General features: G+C 62.9%; 1 protein-coding gene across 1 annotated transcript in view; it reads right to left on the bottom strand.

Moving 5' to 3' along the window:
- Positions 1 to 20256, bottom strand: part of DOT1L (DOT1 like histone lysine methyltransferase) — a 39297-nt gene that overhangs the window by 4218 nt on the left and 14823 nt on the right. Inside the window, 20 exon segments of the mRNA XM_025042710.1 lie at positions 2 to 631; positions 1030 to 1094; positions 2567 to 2772; positions 2996 to 3561; positions 4529 to 4643; positions 5715 to 5861; positions 6298 to 6433; positions 6610 to 7094; positions 8280 to 8405; positions 9194 to 9331; positions 9578 to 9679; positions 10075 to 10166; positions 10961 to 11074; positions 11408 to 11639; positions 11870 to 11980; positions 12940 to 12981; positions 13477 to 13583; positions 14224 to 14292; positions 15936 to 16015; positions 18556 to 18611. Coding sequence (XP_024898478.1) covers positions 2 to 631; positions 1030 to 1094; positions 2567 to 2772; positions 2996 to 3561; positions 4529 to 4643; positions 5715 to 5861; positions 6298 to 6433; positions 6610 to 7094; positions 8280 to 8405; positions 9194 to 9331; positions 9578 to 9679; positions 10075 to 10166; positions 10961 to 11074; positions 11408 to 11639; positions 11870 to 11980; positions 12940 to 12981; positions 13477 to 13583; positions 14224 to 14292; positions 15936 to 16015; positions 18556 to 18611 — 3619 coding nt within the window.

The following is a 20256-nucleotide window of genomic DNA, read 5'->3' as shown; positions in this document are numbered from 1 at the left end:
GCGGCGGAAATGAAGAGGTTGTGGCCGTTCTTGAAGTCAGGCTCGCGGTCCCGGCCCTTGCCCGCCTTGCCGTGTGCCGAGGCCTTGTCCGAGGGCGCACACGTGGGGGGGCCCAGCTCCGCCTCCCTGCCCTTGCCGCCCTCGCCCTTCAGGCCGCCCAGTCCGTCCAGCTGCCTCTTGTTCACAAAGGGGCCGGGTTCCGTGCCACCCTCCTTGCCTCGTGGGGCAGGGAAGCTCAAGGGGGCGCCCAGGCCGGCCGCCTCGGGGGCCTTGTGGGGGAGAGAAGCACCATCACTGAAACTGTGTAAACTGAGGTCAGCGGCCAGGCCTCCGCTGAAGGCGAAGCCGTTGGAGGGGTTGCTGCTGGGGCTCAGCCCACCGGCCCCCGGCACGGCCCCGGGGAAGCTCTTCCTGGGGTGGGTGGCCAGCTTGGCGTCGGCCGGGCCGGGCTCCTCTGGGGCGGGCCGGAAAGCAAACAGGGAGTTCTGGCTCAGGGCGGGGCCAGCCTGCAGCGGGCTGTCGACGGCCTTGGCCAGGCCAAGGTCGGAGATGGGCGAGAAGGTGGCCTTCCACTTGCTGCTGTTGACCGGCTCGCTGGCAGGCATGGGCTTCCTTGCCGCCAGGCCACCGCCTGACAAGGAGAGGCAGGGGCTGAGGCCTGTGTGCCTCTGAGGGGCCAAGCAGGGTGGGGGCTGTGGTGCTCTAAGGGGTCTGGGAGGGGGATGCATGGGCTCAGATGAATGAAGCCCTTGCCACAGATGAGAGCATTTAGGTCCACGAGGGTCTCTTCTGGGGGCCAGGCTGGCCTGCTGCGAGCAGGCAGCACAGAGCCACACTTCGGGACCACGAGGGGAGGAGAAAGGCCGGCTGCCCTGGCCACTGAGGCTACGGTGCCTGGCAGCACTGGGGTGGGGGAGCGGCCGGGAGGTGGTCCCATCACAGGCAGGCAACGAGGCCCAGCATAATTGCTAGCCTGGGGCTGTATCACCTGGTACGAGAAAATCACTTGACGGGAGCACCATTACTCACCATTTTCCAAGGTTTTTGGAGGAGATTTGCTTTCTAAGGAGATAGTTGCAATTTTTCTCTCAATTCTATCAAGAAAAAACAAAAAGACGGTGACTTGACCCCATGTACACGTGAAACTGTACGTCGAGTTCCTCGGAAGACCGGGCCGCGGGGGACCTCAAGACCTCTTTCGAGAGGATCTGTGGCTGCCAGGCAGACCCTGGCACTCTCACACCCGTGTGGTGGCCCCAGTGCTGGTGCGATGCTGTCCCTGGTGGGGACAGGGCTGACAGATCGGCCACGGCAGAGGCCCAGGGACTCTGTCTCCCCACACAGAAACACACGCATCCCAGAAGGAACCGCCTCCGCTCCCTGCTCTCAGGCTCTATCTGACACCTCGGGTGCCTGCTGTGGTGTGTCGTGCCGTCCAGCACATTGTGTGTGTGACGTGCAGTACGCGGCTGCCACGGCGAGCTGGAACTCGCAGCAGCGCCCGATTGTAAACGGTGTGCGTTCTGTGTCAGCACTTTAGATCTGTCCCAACGGACACTCTGACCTCCAGAGACACGAGAAAACTCCTGAAAGAATTCGGGAACTGCTAGGAGGGATGCGCCCAACACGAGCGAGCACCCAAGTGCAGCTTTGAAAGCCGTGATGGGCGTGTGTGGGAGAAAAACGAAACGAAATAACTGCGATGAGACATCAAAAGCACAGGCAGCCCAAGGAAGCACAGGTGAAAGAGACTTTGTCACGATTTAACACGTTCGTGCTTTCAAAGACACCGGCAAGAAAGTAAAGAGACGACCCAGGGAGGAAGAGGGGACACTCGCACACCACGTGTCTCGAACACACAAGTTACTCGTAAATAAATAACAAAAAAGGACCCGAACAGACATGGCTCCACAGGTGACACCTGAGATGATGCTCAACAGTATCACTCCTCAGGGAGATGAAAGCTCTGCACACCCCCAAGAACAGATGTCACGTTAGAAAACAAACCCAGAGGAGAACAGGTGCCAGCAAGGGCGTGTGGCTGGTGGGAACCCACAACGGGGTGGCCGCTGTGGGAAGCAGGACAACGCTGCTCAAACAATTAAACAAAATTAACACGGGACCCAGCAGTCCCACTACTCGGTGTGAGGTTAATGAGGACAAACGAACACATCACGTGAGTGTTCAGAACAGCACGATACACAGCTGCAGTAACTGGAAGCAACCCCAGCGTCCACAGATGGATGATGGATGAACACCACGTGATGCATCCACACGACAGAGTATCATTCAGCCCGAAAGAGGTAGAATGTCCTGACACCTGCTAAAACGTGGATGCACCTGGAGAACACTGTGCTCAGTGGCATGAGCCTGAGACACAAGGACACGTGTTGTGTGGTCCCGCTCACTGGGGCTCCCGGAGGAGTCACTCGGAGAGGGAGTAGCTGGCCATTAGAGACCTGCGCCCACCAGCTCAGGGCACGTGCAAGTGGCCTGTCCCCAGAGGTCACGCCTGACCGCGGGGGCCTGTCCTTTGAGCCCTGACGGTGCCCACCCCGCCCCGCACCTGGCGCTGCCCGGCTCATCCTCAGAGCCTGGCTCCTCGTCTGAAGTCAGAGGGGAGTAGTGGGCCCCATTGGTCTGGCTCAGGGGCTTCTCCTTCTTGAGCACGGGCGGCTGGTCATTGTCCTGGTAAGGGATGGGGGAGCTCTTCAGGGAGCTCTCGGGGGACGAGATGGCCGTGATTTCCAAGGGCTGGTTAATGTTGTTGACCTGCAGGGTGACACAGACACGCACGACCCCGTCAGCAGCTCTAGTACACTGACCCCGAGGGCTGCGCTCGGTCCTCCCGGTGTGGCCTCGTAGGTGGCGGAGCACCCGGTGCTGCCCCTTCCTGCACGGCGGGCCTGGGAACAAGAGGCGCAGTGCCCAGGCCCCCATCAGTCTGTGCTGGGCGAGGCCCCACTTCCTGCCCAGTGTTCCCTCCGGGCCTCACCATGGAGTTGAGGTTGAGAGGGGACCCTGAAGACTGCGTGAAGAGGCCAGCAACGGATGGCAGGGCCCGGCGCTTGGGGGACACGCCCGTACTCAGGCTGGGCGTGCCCGCTGACGCCCGCTTCCTCCTGCCCCGCTTGCGGCTGTCCTGCCCGTGGTTCTGGGTGCCTGCGGGCAAAGGGCTGTGCTTGCTGGAAGGTGACTGCTTGGCGCTGCCGGCACTGGCCGACACGGTGAAGACAGCCCTCCTTTTAGCCTCGCTCTCTGGATCCGAGAAGCCGGCCTCGGAGGGCAGGTCCCCTTTGCTGGCGTCGGGGAGCGGGCCCTGGGTGGCGCCGAGCCGGGGGCTGGCACAGAGCTGGTGGGCAGGCGAGGCTGGGCCGGAGTTCCGGGGCTGGGCCAGCAGTGGGGGGTGTTGCGGCGTCGAGCTGCGGGAGCCCATGGGTGCGAAGAGGCTCCCCGAGCTGGAGGACTCGTCAAAGGCAGGGGGCTCGGCCCCAGGAGCGAGCGGAGCCGGACTGCCTGTCAGGGCCCCAGTGATAGCCACTGAGCCGGCGTAGGAAAAGCCTGCTGGGAAGGACACAGGTTTTCAGGGGAGCCTGTCCCAGGAGAGGACGCCCAGGCTGGCTAGGACGGCACTGCCCCAGGTGGAGCTGGTCAGGACGCTCAGTCCCCATGTCATGGCTGCCACCAGAAATGGCCCCGAGGGACCAGGCAGGCACCTGTGGGCAGGCGTAAGCTCCCTCCCGCCACGTGAGGCCTGTAGCCTGTCCACAACTCTGCACACCCTCTCTCAGAGCTTTCTCTACAGGGTCAGATAGCTGGTGGCATTGAGTGACACAGGACTTGGGTCTTGCCCAGAACGTGTCACGCTGTCAGCTGCCAAGCCCTCTCCCAGCACTGGCGCAGGAGAGTGCCAGGGGACCAGAAGGGCCTGGGCTCAGCACTGGCCTCTGCATTGATGCTTCACGCCTGGAAAAATAATTTCCAAACTAGCCACATGCTCACATAGGTCGGCAAGCTGTAGCCTGGCCCATGGGTGGCACACAGTGTTTCTGGCACAGGCCCGCCACCTGCCCACGAGCTGTCACACCAGAGCTGAGCAGCTGTGAAAGAGACTCACTAAGCTGCACAGCCACGGTGTCCCCCGACCCTGTGTCAACACACAAGCGCACCAAGATTTGGCTCTGCAAAGGAGACTAAGACCCAGGGAGAAGGTGAGCGGCCTAGGAGCCAAAGCGGTTTGACGAGGATGTGGCCAGCATGCCACCCAGGCTGGGGTAAACCAGGCCGAGCACACCCACGTCAGGATGCCAGCCAGAAGTTCCCACAACGTGCTGAGGGCTGGACGCCCTGTGGCTCACCGTGCTGCTGCTGTCGGCAGGGATGGTGACCCTGACTCAGCACGGACCCCACAGCCAGAGGAGCCAGGCTCTGAGCCCAGCCTGGATGTCTGGGGGCCTGGCTGAGACCCCCGGTCTGCTCAGACCTTGTGCCAAGCCCAGCCCCGTGGGAGTGGGAGGGGTGCCCTCACCTGTGGGGGCCAGGGTGAGGCCTTTGCTCCCCGCGCCGTGGGCATGAGCGCCCACTTGCTTCTCCAGGGTGGACGAGGACTCCCGGGCCTGCGGCACAGGGCTGGGGGTGCTTCTCTGCGGGGAGAGGGGGCGCCGTCAGCCGAGCGGGGGCTGGCGGGTGAGTGCAGGGTCACAGGCCACAGGGCGTTCCGAGGGCCCGGGGAATGGAGGGTGCACAAGAGTGAGCAGCAGAAGCCCAAGTGACTTGCTCAGGGTGTGGGGAGGGACAGATGTCGGACCTGGGTCCTAAAGGCTGGCTCTGGCTAATGGGCACAGACTGGGGATGAAGGGGACAGGGAGAGTGGAGGGTCTGCAGTCGTGACTCCTATGTGGAATGTGGTGAGAACTCCGTCCACACCCCACCTTTACACGTTCATAGCAGACGAAGCGTGGGGACAAGAAACGTTCACTGACACATAACATACACACTCCGTGTCCACTCACAAGAGGCAGTGTCACTTGACCATGAAAGCGGGGAGGTGCTGACACGCACCACGACGTGGACAGACCCGGGACACACACAACACTCAGTGAGATGCTAAACACAAAGCCACACGGTGTGACTCCACTGACGTGATGTGTCCAGAACAGGGACGTCCATGGGGACAGGAAGAGAGCGAGTGGGTGTCAGGGGCTGGGGAGGGGGTGGGGAGTGACAGGGCTTCCTTTTGGGGTGATGGAAGGCTCTGAACTGGACGGGGAGGGTGCATGACCCCGTGAACGTGCTGAACGCCACCGACTGCATGCTTTAGATGACAGCTCATGTGCAAATCACATCTCAACAGAGAAGCTCCATCGCACGAGCGTCAGTTCCTGTGAGTCCACACGCGTGAGGCGGGAGGAGGCACGTGTGGGCTGCAGGAAGGGGACAGGGCTTCCGGCTTCTGCCAAACCCAGCAGCTCAACCCCCTTCCCAACTGCAACACTGCCACTGACAAAGATCCGAGAGAGAAGCAGGGCGTTTCTGAGATTAAATCTGCGTTTTGGACCTTCTACTTTTTTGGGCACCGTGATGTATTCACAATTCAACAGCACGCAGCTTAACAAAAAGGGACACACCCAGACGGAAGGCCCTTCTGCCTGCATCGGCGCTCTGGGACCAGCAGTGTCCCGGAGCTGGGCCTGGCCCCCAAGGCGCCCACTCACCACCTTCTCGGCGCGGCTGGGCAGCACCACGCTGGCCAGAGGGATGCTGACGGGCAGCTTGCTGGGCTGCACAGTGCTGAGCGGGATGCTGACGGGTAGGCTGGTGATGGCCTCCCCGCTGCTGGCGTGGCCGCGTTCCTTCAGACCCTGCGGACAGAGCGGACTCACCTGTTCCTGCTACCCGCGCACGCCCAGCCGCGAGCACCACCCAAAGGGCACAGCGACCGTCCAGCCACGGATGAGGGCCCACTGCAGTGGACGGAAACCTCACCCCCGGAACCCCCCGACCGCTCGTCCTCGTGCTCTGACTTGCCGTTGCCCAGACCTGCTGCCACACGCAGACAGAGCCGTCCTCCCCTACCGTCCACACAGGCAACGCCTGCCTAACTGGGCCATGCTACAAAGCCAGGCGACGGTGGGTGGGGACCTGAGGAGCCCCGAGCCCTCCACCAGCCTCCCCTGGACACCCTCTCCCAGCAGACCCGCCCCAGGTGGCCGCTGAGTGACGGCTGAGCGCTCAGCCCGGGTGCAGGCGAGGAGGCCCGGGCCCGCCCCACGGGCCTCTCCCGGCAGCTGCCCACACCTTCTCGCTGCCCTTCTCTCCGGTCATCTGCAAGGCCACGGGGGACGAGGGCCGTGGCTCCTGAGGGCTCAGCTTGATGCCGTTAGCCAGGCCTGGACTGTGGTATGGAAGGCCGTTCTCCTTGACGTGCTCAGCTCTGGAACGAGAGGCGTCCCTTGGTCACTCTCTGGGGCGCCCCCACGGCTTTGCATTCAGAGCTGGTGGCCTGGGCCAGCAGTCCCCTGAATACCTTCTACGCGGAGGTGCACCCGCTCCCCAGACTCCACGACGGCGAAGGGCCCTGTGGGCAGGCCCACCGGCCTGTGCACTCACCGTGGATGCAGCTCACTGGTGGCCGCCTTGCTGCCGGCCGCATGGTCCTGGCTCAGGTGCCGCCTCAGCACCAGCTTGGCTGGTGAGAGCCGAGTGTAGTCAGGCGAGGCCAGGCCCGACAGCTTGTCGAGCCGGGGCCGGCTGCCGTGGCTGGGGGTGCAGGGCACGACTTCCTGGTCCAGCACGGAGGCCAGGTCCTGGGGCGTGTTCTGCTTGGATGGTGGCCGGCTCAGTGTGCCGCACAGCTCGTAGCCGGCTGCATGGCCGTTCACGGAGAGCTCGGGGCTCAGGCTGCTGAACGGGGGCAGTGAAAACTTGGAGCAGTCCAGCTCCAGGTGCAGCCGACTGGGCTCCACCTCCAGCTCTCGGCCCAGGCCACCCTTCCCACGCAGGTGCATGGCCACAGCCTCGTCAGGCGGCACGCAGGACTTGAGCTGCAGGAGCTCCTGCTGCCGCTGGCTCTTCTCCAGCTCCACGATGCTGATCTGGAAGACAGAGGATGTCAGGCCTGCACATACCCGCCACGGGCCCCGGCCCAGCAGCCCAGCAGCCCAGCAGCCCAGCAGAGGGGACCAGCCCGGGAGAGCAGGGAGCACCCCCAACCACAGCGGCTGCAGAGACGCGGACCGGCTGCCTGTGACCGGGAGGCCGGGGCAGCCGACCACCCACACCCAGTCGGGGTGCTCTGGGCAGCGGGCAGACAGCATGCGTGTCCAGGCAGCTCTGCAGATGCACATCCGCTGACACGAAACAGTGCCTCCCGGGAAGCAAGGGGCAGAGGACGCAGAGTTTCCGCGAGTGTAAAACGGGAAAAACCCTGAAACGGCATTTCTGTCCAGGAGCCAGGACGTGGGCGTTGTTTCCTTTCGGCTCACACGCTCTGGGTGTTCTCCACACGAGAACACGCACCGTTTCTCTATTATACTAAAGCTAAAACCCAAGTACGGTCCCTGGTGGAGACTGCTCTTGTGGGCGCATGCGTGGAAACGTGGCTGAGCTTTGGTGACAGCAGCAAAGCTCTGTCTGTGACATGACTGCTGGCTCAGGGGGTGTGAGACACCTGGGTCACACATCACTAGGCCTTCGCAGCTCACGGGTCTGCAAACAAACTCATTGCAGTGTTACTGTTAAAGACCTACTGGGAAGGACCCCGAGGTGGGCAACGTGGCAGCTCTGCGTGCCCTGGAGCCGGGCGGGGAGGCACCGGGCAGGGTGCAGCCTGTGCTCCTGGAGCTGTCGACACTTCTGGTGCTATGCCTCATGTGCCTCTTTCCTTTCCTGCCACTTCAAAGTCCCCTCCTCAGAACTCGGCCTTGGACTACATGCCGTGGCCTCCCACCTTCTTTAGCCACCCTCAGTGAAGGAGCTGCTGTCAGGAAAGTACAGGCCTCTCTGTGCCGGTGTCAGACGCGCCACCAGGGGGCGCTCCGCACCCTGCGGCTGCGCCATGCCCTGGGTGCCCCATCTCCACTCATCCCCACTCGCCCGGCTCTGCGCCCCCTCCAGGGCTGACTACTGCACAGGAAGCGGGCTGCTGTGACACCCGGAACTGGCACTGTCCTCGGGGGAAGGGTGGCTTCAGTGGGTCTGCTGATGGCGCGGACCATGTCCTGACAACAGGGTCGAAGCCCGAACGCCAATGCCCCCACCCAGCCCGGCCCGGCCCATACCTGCAGCTCCAGGCAGCGCCTCTGCTTCTCCGAGATCTGGCTCTTCAGGGCCTGCTTCTCCTTCAGCAGCTTCTCCAGGGACAGCGTGGGCCAGTCCAGCCTCAGCTCCTCACAGCGAGCCTTCAGCTATGGGGACGGGTGAGCAAAGCCGTGAGCCTCGGCATGTGGGTGGCTGTGGGGAGGATGAGACAGCCAGGCTGCCTGGCAGGGGGTCTCCTTCCTCTCCCACCCCCGCAGCCCCTGACACTGGGCTCTGGGAGGAGGCTAGGTGGGCCGCTGGGCAGGTATCCCCAAGAGCCGGTCCCTCTCTCCCTCCCGCTTCTGGAGGGCCAGGTTGTGGAGGTGGCCCGAGAAGACCAAGGTTCCTGTAGGACATGCCCACAGGAGCACGGTGAGGGTCCCACTGGATGGAGGAGGACAGCCCATTAGGAGATCCCTGCACATCCAGTGATGGGTGCCCGGGGAATCCCAGGAGAGAGGTCACACGGGCCCGCACCCTGGCCCTGGGGACTCTTTAAGGAGCCCAGCATCAGGGGACGAAGGGCCAGAAAAATCCGGGCCCCTCAAGAGGCCCATCTAGTGAAATCGTCAGTGTTTGCGACGCCCGGACAGAAACCCAAGGAGCCACCTGCAGGCCCTAGGCCCTGCTTGTGCTCACCACTCTGAGAGCGAAGGACGACGGGAGCTCTCTGAGAACAGGACAGAGCGGGGAGCCAGGACCGCCCTACACGCACTATAGGGGAACTTGTGCTCGGGAGGATGCACTGGGCCTTGCAGCCACCCTTGGGTCATCTCTCTGTCCCAGGACGCTAGCTTCCCAGCCTGTCAACCAATGGACACTTGGCTCTCCCTCAGTCTGGGGCCCACGGCGCCCGCTGGCCGTGGGATGCGCTGGAGGCACCGCCCGTGCGTACCAGCTGCAGGCTCTGGCCCCTCAGCGCCCGGTTGTCCGTCTCCAGCTGCTCCGTCTGCTCCCGCAGCTGCTGATTGTGAGCGGAGATCTCCTTCTGAGCCTGGATCAGGTCGTCGTAGGTCAGAGCCTTCACTCCCAGCTGTGGACACATGACGCCAAGAGGGGCTCACTGCCAGCCAGACATGGCCGCCAGCGCCGTGCCGGGCACAGACAGGACGGAGGCAGCTATGGGCCTCCAGAGAGGGGAGCCAGGAGTGGCTCCAGGGCCCAGGTTCTAGGCCCCCGAAAAGAAAACGGTTTACTTGGATCTCGGTGGCCTCGGCTGCACCCCAGCCCCGCCCACCCCCAGCCTGCATGCGGTCGCTTCGGCCTCGGGCAGCCCTACCTCATCCAGCTTCTGCTGGAACAGCCTCTTGATCTCTTCCTTCTGGGCCTGGCAGTGGCCGAACAGCTGCTGGGCGGCACCCAGCAAGCGGGCATTCTTCTCCTGTAGGAGAGGAAGAGCTGGTGAGTGGAGACCGTCCCTGCCCAGGCCCTCCCTCCGAGAGTCTCAGCCTATGTCACTGATGAAGAGCGCGGCCCCCCCCACGAGGAGGGGAGCCACATATCCCCGCACTCAGACGTGGCAACTGCAGACTGGCCGGCTCTCCGAGGCTGCCATCAGAGGGCAGCACCGGCCTCTGTGACTTAGAGCATCAGAGCCTTATGCTTCCCACCCTTGGAAAAGCCACAGATGAGGGTGTGGCTGGGCGCACCCAAACTCTAAGTGTCACCAGAGACCTACTGGTTCTGGCGGCAGCTGTCCCCAAACACGTGGGCGGGCCCTCTGGGACAGGAGCGGGGTATGCTGCAGGTGGGCACACGGAATCGGCTGCCCCTCACCTTCTCCTGGTCCAGCAGCTGCTGCAGGCCGGCCTTGTACTGGGGGGTCTTCGTGTATGCCAGGAACTGCAGATACTGAATCCTGAAGGACTCTGAGGAAGATGGGGGGCAAAGTTTCAGTGCCGATGCCACAGGCCGCAGCTGGAAGACGGGTGTAGCTCGAATTTCCCTAGGAGCTCCCCCGGCCCCATCATCGGATGCTGCTGAAACCGCCTGTCACTGTGTGGCACTTTCACTCCCAATGCTGCCTTGGTGTCCCCTGGAGCCCCGGGGGTACAGTAGCAAGACGCTCCTGTGAACCCCTTGCAGTTCCTGCCACTGCCGCCCATGTTCCTTTCCTCCCCAAGACTGGAGATTTCTGTGACCTGATCTGCCAGTTTTTCCCAGTAAACACACACTGTTGATGCTGGGCTGCGGGAAAGCGACAGCTTTAAGAAGATGCACAGTACCCACTTGAGTCCCGCAAGGTGGCAGGTGCTCAGCTCTCACACGGCCCTTGCTCCCCTGTGGCCTGGCCATCCCAGACTGACTCTGCCCCACACTGAGGACCCTGGGCAGGTCACCTCCATGGGCTGTCCAGGGCACTGCAGGGGCCTGAGCAGCCTCCCTGCCCCCCACACGATGTAGAAGCACCCCACTATGAAGACCGCCGATGTCCCCAGACACTGCCCAGTGTTCCCTGGTGCACAGAACCTCGACCTCCGACAACTGCCTGGGCCCACATCAATCCATGTGGCAGGACTGACCCTGGGCCCTCGCGACGCCAGTGTGGTCGGCTGGCAATGTGGGTATCACGGGGGCTTGCCAAAACCTCACCCCCATGCCCAGCCACCACGCTGGACCTGCTGTGGAGCTGTGGAGCCGCGCGCGCCCCACGCCTGCTCACCTAGCAGCTTCTGCAGTGCAGGGGGGGTGGGTGCCAACAGCAGCTGGTCGGGAGGGTGCCGCTGCACGCTGGGAGGTAGCTGATGAAATGGGCTGTGAGGTGACTTGTACGCATCTGCGGGAGGCAGCGGCAGTCCCGTGTCAATGCATACACCAGAGCACCCCGCCTGCTCTGTGCAACTTCTCCCCGCTTTCAAAGGTGAGACTCAACGCAGCTCCTGGGCCCCAGCACGACCAGACACCGCGACTCGACAGTTCTAAAAGCCGAGGCGAACGCCCTCATGACCTAAAAGTCCCGCGAGCAATATCGTTTCTGCCAGGCTGCTGGCGTCATTGGAGCCCAGGGCACTGTGGGGGCGGAGCGAGGCCCTGGCGAGCCCCGGACAGGGACTCTAGGAAGGCCATGGCCCAGGGAACGACTCAGGGCCTGGCGGGAGGCGTCCCTCACCCTGCGGCGAGGCCGCGGCCTGGGACACGGTCTGGGCGTGCAGCAGGTCCAGTGCAGTTGGGCTCTTCCTGGGCTTACGCTCGGGGTTCGCAGTGCTCATCTTCTTGGGGCGCCCGCGCTTCCGGCCAGCCAGTTTCCGCCCCTTCTTGTTCAGCTTCTTTTTCCGTGCCTTGGAGGGAGACGGCTTCTTGATGGTAGCCGTCCCTGTTTTTTCTTCCTCAGCACCAGAATCCTAGCGGACGGGGTGTCCAGGGAGCAAAACCGCTGTTATTAACAAGCCCGACACCCCAGGAGACCCCAGGAGACCCCACACCCCAGGGGCCCCTCCTTTTGACCTCCAGCCTGGCAGTCCGGGCTGCCTGACACATGCGCTGCCCAGCACCGCCTCCCTCTGTGGCGTGAGCAGGCGACCAGGGACCATGCCCGCCGGCGGCTGTGCGGGGCCAGGGTGTGGGCACTCACCACGGGGGTGTCCGCGGTCACGGCCACCTTGCTCTCAGGCACTTTCGTGGGCGTGGTCGTGTTGCTCTTGTTTTCTCGTTGCTGCCGGCGCCGAGCTGCCTCTTGTTCCTCCTGGAAAGCAAGTGTGGGACATGTCCCCCAGTGCCAGCGCGTCCTCTGAAGGCCGGCATTGTTGGGGCCCCTCCCACCCTGTTCACGTCAACTCCTCTGCCCCCTGTACAGGCTAGGAAACTGAGGCATGGAGAAGCCCGTGAGCTGCCCCTGAGCAGTGTGTGTGTGCACACTGCATGCGAGCAGGACCCCCCCCCAAATCTCTGGTCGGAAACCCGGCAGCCTTCTGAACAGTGACGCATGGGAAGAGAGACACAATCAAAGCCCGAAGGCCCCGGGCAGCGGTGAAGCAGCCGCCTGAAAGACCCCCAGGGGAATGGGGCGGCCACAGCGAGTTCCACTCGCGCCTGGAGCACACGCTCTGAGGGCTGCCGCAAGGCCGTGGGGCGACAGCAGCTCAGCCTATTCTCTGTGCTCAGGTGTGGCCAGGACCACGTGATCATCCGCTACCCCAAGTACAGCACAGGGACACGCTACCCCAGGCACGCGAGCTTCTTTCTGCTCAGATGCTCGTTTGCATCTCCAAAAAGACAGACATTTAGACAGATGTCCTCTGATATCTGGGGAAGGTGGCTTCCAGGACTGGGCACTGTGGGGACCCTGGGACGAGCAGCAGAGCACATCAGAACCTAGGCCGGCACCCCTCAAGCCAGGGCACCTGCCTAGATGAGGCTGCCCACACCTGAAGAGGACCAGCAGCTCTGGCACCACAGCCCCTGGGGGCTCGGTCTAGGACATGGGGGCTGCGGGCACCGAGTGGCTCCCTTGTCCTGCTCCGACTTACCTGACGTCGCTCCAAGGCTGCAAACACACAGCCCAGCTCCCGAAGGCTGTTCGCAGGCGGTGAGGCAGGGCCCAGACCCCGTCCCTCAAACTGGCGTTGCCACCCGCCACCCAGAGCTCCATCGAGCGGTGCCCCCGTGAGTCACATTCAGTGAAAACACAAATCACACACTTACCCTGAGTTTTGGATTTTTCAGACTAGAAAAATAGTTTTCAAGCTAAAAAGAGAAAAGAAAAAAAATACCTCATGAGAAGTCTGTCCCAAACCTTGAGCAGGCGAGAGCGGTGGCAAGCCCGGCCGGGGCCACGACCAGGCCTCCTGAAAGGGATGCGCCTCCACCCAGACACCACTCAGGCCGGCCGCAGGCCCGCCCTCGGGGGCCGTGCACCCCACAGGGCCTCTCACATGGGGTGTGCCTGGGACAGAGCCGGGCTGGCTCAGGGGCTACACGCACACTAGAGACCTATGACACGGAGGCTGAGTCTGTCATTGTCACATCACTCAGACAACATCCGCCCTCATAAAGACCAGGAGCAGAAAAGGCGGATATAGGGCCCCCCAGACACTCCTGCTGTGGGACAGCGCTGTTGCATGGGATGGTGGGGGTGGGACACTCACTACAGTGGGGTCAGTGGTGCACATAGTAGGACACGAGGGACGTCACTACGGCGGGGTCGATGGTGCGCGCAGTGGGACATGGGGAGACACTCACTATAGTGCGGTCGATGGTATGCAGGTAGTAGGACACCGGCTTCCCCGTCCATGACACCGAGCCCTTCAGAGGAGAGAGCTCCACAACGCGCATGATGGTGCCGATGTCTGCAAGGGGAGCAGTCGGGGCTGGGTGCCTGCGTTGCACGGGGTCACCTTGCCCGCCAGCACAGTGCTGCCTGGACGTCCGCACGCTGCAGGTCACGGGGCGCACGCATACAAGACGGCCCCCGCTGACCCAGGCGCTTGTCCAGGCAGAGTGGCGGTGAGCTGCCTGATGGGCGCTCAGGAGCCCTCAGAAAGCACGTGGCTGCTAGAACACCCCTCACACGAGAAACTGTGACCCAAGGCCGAGTGCCACAGAGCAATGTGGCCCTTCCCCACGAGGCCAGGGGTCAGGTTCCGCCTGGAATGGAGCCCACCACACACAGCCACATTCACCCATCAGGCCGACTGGGTGAGAACGCCAAGCACCCCCCAAGTCCTCAACTTCCCGTCAAACCTGGGGCCTCAACTCAGGTGTTTCTGTCCCCAGGGATACTGGGTGCTGTCTGGGGATATCTGTGGTTGTCACACTGGGGGTGCCCCTGGCATCGAGTGGGTGGGGGCCAGGGATGCTGCTCAGCCCCCAACAGAGCCCAGGACAGTCCCCCAGAGAGTGACCCGGCCCTGATGTCGGCAGCGCCCAGGGGACACCCAGCTGCAACACGTCAGCGCTGAAAATCACACGCACAGAAGAACTTCTTACCACTCAAGTTTCTACTGTTTATTCTGAAGTTCAGAGGTGCAAAGGGCTTCGAGGACACGATTCTGCCACCTGAAACACGAGAACCGGTCACTGCTGTTCCTGGGGGAAGCAGAGGTACCCTGCCACCGATAGGAAATGCCGGGAGGCCGGGCTGCGAGGGAACCACAGCACGTGGCGTGCTGACAACAGAGGGCCGCGGTCCTGTCCGTTCCCTCCAGCAACAGAAAGCTGGAGGCCACTCGAGCCTGTCCTATGGCTTGCTCTCCCACGGAAACGCGCCCCCGGCAACCCCACCATCCCCTATCCGACACTGAGTCTGACGGGCACCAGCCGGCCCCACACCTGCCAGGCGGACACGGGCTGACTGTGGGTCGAGAGACGACCCGTGCACAGACGCGCCCCTGACGCCCACGTTAGTCCTCGGAGGAGAGGAGCCCGGACGCCTGTGCTGGGATGCTGCGTGAGCACCACACCGCTCCACGGGCGCCGAAGGACGCGCCCAGCCCCCCCGTCAGCGCCTCTCTCGGCAGTTGAGAAAAAAAGCCGAGTGCCAAAGTCAAAGAAAGAAACGCCACGTCTAGAACAGGAGGATGAACCCACTGGGGGCGCACACGCACGCACACACACGCGCCCCACGACACTCAGATGGGCACCCCGTCCCCAGCCTGTTTCTGAGCATCACCCCCATTAGGGGAGAGGGTGAGTCCCAGGTGCAGGGTCAGGTGGCAGCCTGCCATGCCAGGCAGTGAGCGGGAGCTGACACAGGGCGCTGGGACCCAGGGGACATCTGAGAGAGTGGGACGTGGTCAAATGCACCCCAGGGGCCTGAGACCACTCTCATCAGGAACCTGCCACCCACAATGCCCGCACGACAACGGTGCATGAGGGAACTTCTGAGGGCATGTCACTGCAGGACAGCAGGTCGCTGGTGACTGGAAGGCTTGGCAGGCAGGCCTGACCCCAAGCTAGCCCTCATGTGATAACCGGGCACTCAAGCCTGCAGGAAATGAGACTGAGAGGGTCAAGGTCGAAGTCATCACGGAGGGTGAGTCTGGAACGGGCAACAGGACGATGAGCCTGGACACCCCACGGCATCGTCAAAAAGATGGATGGAGGGACCATTCTCAAGTTATATCCCACGGTGGCCCGGAACCACGCATAACTGCTGACTGGGCAGTCAGGAGAAACTGCCAGAAGAGGCCCAGGACTGCCGGGAGGGCTCTGGGCAGGGCAGGACCTGGCCATGCGGTGGCAGCTCCAAACGAGGAAGGCTCGGCCTGGACGCCCCAGGAGGGGGCTGACAGGTCAACAAGAACCAGTCAGGCCTGAGTTCCAGGGACACGCCACAGCCCTGGAGTGTGAACTGGGCATTCTCGAACCAAGCAGCCATCCGCTGTCCCCGGAAGCTCATGTCTAACCAGACAGCCTGGGTCTTTCTTGCCAACTTGGCCACCCACCCCCAGTCTCGCAAGCCACCGAGCACTGGGAGTACAGTCACTCCACTCCACATTGAGATGGAGGCGCCTGGCCACCCAGGTGACACGGAGAACCAGTCAGGGCGTGCCTGCTGCCCAAGGCCTTTCATGGGGCCTGAAGTGGACGGATGCGGAAGCTCAGGACAAGTCCAGCATGTGTGGCCAGCCCTAAATCTAGCCAGACCGAGTGGGCATGTGGTGGCTGTGACAGGACGGGGTTCAGGGGAAGTACGTTACCTTCCTTCATGTTTGCAAATCGCTCCTTCAGCTGGTGATCCACCTCAGGACCAAAGGCAAAGTTATTCACAAATATAACACTGCAAAACAATGTTCCAGTTGAGTAAAATGAAGGTTCCATTTCCACACGTGCACAGAGCACCAGTGCATACGACGCCTACCACCTCCGAGGCCAGCTCTGCAGCCCGCTGGGCCCCGGGCTCTGCCCGCACCACCTCCGCCCGGCCTGGGGACGGCTCCAGGGCCCACAGAGTGGGACAGCTGCCCCGATTTGTTGCTACTGTACAACTCAGAGTTTCCCGTAACCAGCAGACTGTTAGAAAAGCCAAGGAGGACGTGTGCAGGCCAAGATGGCCCCAGGTCAACCTGCACCGGCTGGGCGGCGGTCCCCACTCGCCTCTCCGACATTTCTGGGCTAGAATGCAGGAGAACAACTGTCACCCGGGGACGGCGGAGCGAGAGCGAGCTGACACCCAGGCAGGAAGGCAACACAACCGAGTCAAGCTGCGTCTGAACATGGCCGTGACTAGAAGCAAAGGTCTTTCGATGGGGGTGGCTCGGCCTGCCTCGTGCTCAAACGTTGTCTCGTACTGGGCAAGCGGGCGACCTAGGAGCCTCAGTCTGCAGACGCCCGCTGGGGCGGTGGGCGGGCTGCCCCCAAGCCAGAGCACTGAGGTGCCACACCCACCCCGTCGCCTTGCCAGCGGGCCCCAGCCTGCTCACGAGGCTCTGAATGGCTAACTTCCAGGGACATCGTGCAGCCGACCCACAAGCGGGACAGACCCACAAGCGGGACAGACACGTCCATCTAGTCGCGTGGCCCTGCTCTGCACTGTAAGCGCCTGCACGTTAAAGCTGTGCCGCAGCGAACACTGGGTCGTGGACGGCAGAAATGCAGACAGCCGTCATTTCCTCTTGTGTACGTGACAGGCAACAGAGAAGCTGTCATCCCCACGCGCCTTGTTCTAAACCTTGACAGCTTTAAAGTCAAGGAAGCCGAACGCTTCACAACAAGCCTGGGAAGGGACAGCAGCGGAGGAGCGGGCCAGAGCGGCGGGAAGGACCCCGAGGGGTGAACACAGCAGCGTGCTCTCCGGGGGCCGCCGCGTGCGAGCAGAGACCACGGCGGGGCAGCCTGGGGGCCATGGACACAGCCCGATGAGGACCGGAGAGCCCAGAGAGGCCGAGCCCCGCAGGAGAGCACATGGGGGGCCGCGGACGCCAGAGCCTCGAGACGACCCAGGCGGGAACGGGCAGTGCCACAAGGGCCCTGGGACTGCTGACTGGCGGGCCCCTGAGACTCTGAGAAGCCGGGAAGCTGCCTGAGGCGGGCGTCGCCCCAGACAGGGGGGATGGTGGGAGTGGACGCCCTCGACAGGAAGCGGAGACCGGGGGACTCTGGCAGAGGCTGGCCTTCAGGCCTCGCCGCGGGGCCGTCCCCAGCCAGGTGCACTGCACTCTCACGGGGGCTCTTAGGGACCCAGCCAGTGGGACACCATGGCCTGGGCGACACTGGTCAGCACTCGGTGAGTATCCAGCTCGGCCACCACAGCGGCCAGAGCCCCAGACAATACTTGATCAGGGCATCCATGGGGTCAGCATGGTTCTCTCAAGACGAGAAGGACCTGGCCCATGGGGACAGGAGGCTCACAGAAGAGCAAGAAAGAGGATACCTCTGAGAGACAGTGAGACCTAGCCACTACCTGCCCAGAGAATCATCTGTGGGGACATGGGGTGACTTCACCCGGTGTGTCCAGAGGAGGGGGCTTTGGGGGACAAGGCAGCAAGCCACATTGGAAGCCCGGGAGCGGCCCAGCGAGGCCGGACAGCCGCTCCCCAGGGGGAGCGCCACAAAGCGTGCGACGTGGCCTCGTACAGTTGCCCAGGTCCAGGCCGCTCCAGCAGATCGGCACGAGACCCTCATGCCCGAACCTTCTCTCCTGCTGCCCCATCACAGCTGCAGCCAAGCCGCGCTGGATGCCAGGTGCCAAAATGACAATCCAGCCTCCCGCTCCTGAGGCCCGGCCCCAGGCCAGTGGAAGGGCAAAGGGAAGATGACAGGACAGAGGACAGGGAAGGACTGCACGCACAGCTTCGGGAGCTGGTGGACGTAGAGATCACAGGTCAGAACCTTGGGGTGGGGCCTGCTGGAGCAGGGAGGGCTCTGCGATGGCCTTCTGTCCAAGGACATGTGCGCGGACCTGCCAGGAGGCGCAGGGCGTGTGGTTTCCTGCACTGTGCTCAAGCCAAGGGGACCGCAGAGACGGGACCGCAGCGAGACCCCTGACATGCCAGGCAGAGCGGCTGGCTGCAGACACAGTGAGCGCGGAGCTCAGGGCTGAGACCACTGGGCGGCCCTCTGTCTGGGCGTGAGGGCGGGGAAGGGCCGGCCCTTCCTGACAAGCCTGGCCACTGAGCACCTGCCCCGCGACAGTCCTGAGTGACCCTTGGTAGGAGACGAGGGGGCCCGATTGGGGGACAGAAGGGAAGCCCCGACTGCCTCCGCCATCCAGCTCTGCCTCACAGGCAAGCAGTGGCACCCAGCACGCGGGCCCTCAGCAGCAGGACTGCCCTAGGGGCCCGCCTGACCAGGCCCAGCACCGTCCTGCGGCCCCCATACCTCGTGTTGGCGATCCGCTCTCTCCACTCCTCCGAGAGGAAGTCGCCTCTTTCCAGCTGGAAGGAAAACACAGGGACAAGCGCTTGTCACGCGTCTCACTCGGCCCCGCGCCCCTACCCAATGAGGAACGGATGAGATGAACTCTGTCACTGAAGTGCGCAGGACAGGAAGGAAGACGGAGGCGCGTGTACCGGTGGCTCCGCTGGGGTGGGGACAGTCAGGAAAGGATAGGGTGAGACTGCAGAGCGTTGTGCGGGTCACCACACGCCACCCAGGTGCGGCGGGGCCTAGGGCACAGGGCAACAAGGACGCCAGAGAACGTGCTGGAAAGCCACGATGCCATGTCCACACAGGGCCAGCAGGGGGCGACCCGGACACACAGCCAGCAGAGCCAGCGGCGTTCTGCTCAGAGGCGGGTTGACGGGGGCTAGACAGACCCGCGTGGCTGCCAACAGGAAGACGCCTGCATGCCGACTGGGCACCATGCCACCACCGCACACGGTGAACATGAGGCTTCTTTCTCAGACACGGGAACGCACCTGTGCAGTGGCTCTGACCTGCTTTGCCTAAGGATGTGGCCACCTGCACCTTCAGTACCTGGTCTCGGCGCTATTTTTCTTAGCAGACTGATGTCATTTTGTCTCAAGGTCAAAGGGCGTCCATGGGAACGGCTCTCCCCAGCCTAACTGTCCTGAGCTGAGACACTGAGCGCACTGAGGAATCCAGCTTTGAAAGCCTGTCACCACTCTAAAGGCTGTCATCACTCGTCAGTGTCCACCCGAGGGAGCTGAAAATGTGCGTCAACACAAAACCCAGCCTTGGACACCCACAGCGGCAGGATTCTCAATAGTCCAGATGTGGGAACAACCCAAATGCAGATGATGGACACACACAACGTGCCATCCATACGGGGGAGTGTCACTTGGCCATGAGAAGCGGGGAGGCACTGACACTCGCTATAGTGTAGATGGACCTCGAACGCACGATGCTCAGTGAGAGACGCCGAACACAGGCCACACGGTGTGTGACTCCACTGATGTGAGTGAGCAGAAAAGGCACGTCCCCAGGGACAGGAAGGGGTGAGTGGGTGTCGAGGGCTGGGGTGACTACTACTGGGTCTCATCTGTACCCCTACTGGTGCTGTGAGATGACCAGGAGCCTGATGGGTACTGTGCCTCTCTCAGAACGGGAAGATCCCAAGCAGAGATGGTCCTGTGGGACGCAGAGATGGTCCTGTGGGACACAGTGCCCAGGGCAGGAGTGGCTGCAAACTCTGTGTCCCCCTGCCTTGCACACAGGGAACCCACCTGGGCGCCCCATGACGTGAGATGATGGGACGGTACAGGACATGAGGGGAGTCGGCCTGCTCTAAATTGCTTGGGGGGGCCTACCCATACCCCAGCGGTCCGTCTGTCGCCACCTGAGGAGCCTTCTCAATCTGCCGTTGCTCCCCGTGGTCAGGCCTTGGGGAAGTGACTCAAGTCCCAGGTCCTTGCCGGCACTGTGAGATGACACTCCCACAGTGGCCTAAATCCATCCTCAGAAGGCCGGCTGGCAAAGCTGGCCCCCCACAGCAGCTGGAATGGGGCTCCGGGAACTCCCGTCAACGGGCCCCCTCAACAGGTCCCCGGCCCTAAATGCTCTGCAAACAGGCGGGTCACACCAGGCACTGCTATCCTCTGGGGTCTGGGGCCTCGGAAG

The sequence above is a fragment of the Pteropus alecto genome, unplaced genomic scaffold, assembly GCF_000325575.1.
Source record: "Pteropus alecto unplaced genomic scaffold, ASM32557v1 scaffold30, whole genome shotgun sequence".
Taxonomy (NCBI): domain Eukaryota; kingdom Metazoa; phylum Chordata; class Mammalia; order Chiroptera; family Pteropodidae; genus Pteropus; species Pteropus alecto.
Note: the sequence above shows the minus strand (reverse complement) of the source record. Positions and strands in the feature narration are given on the sequence as shown.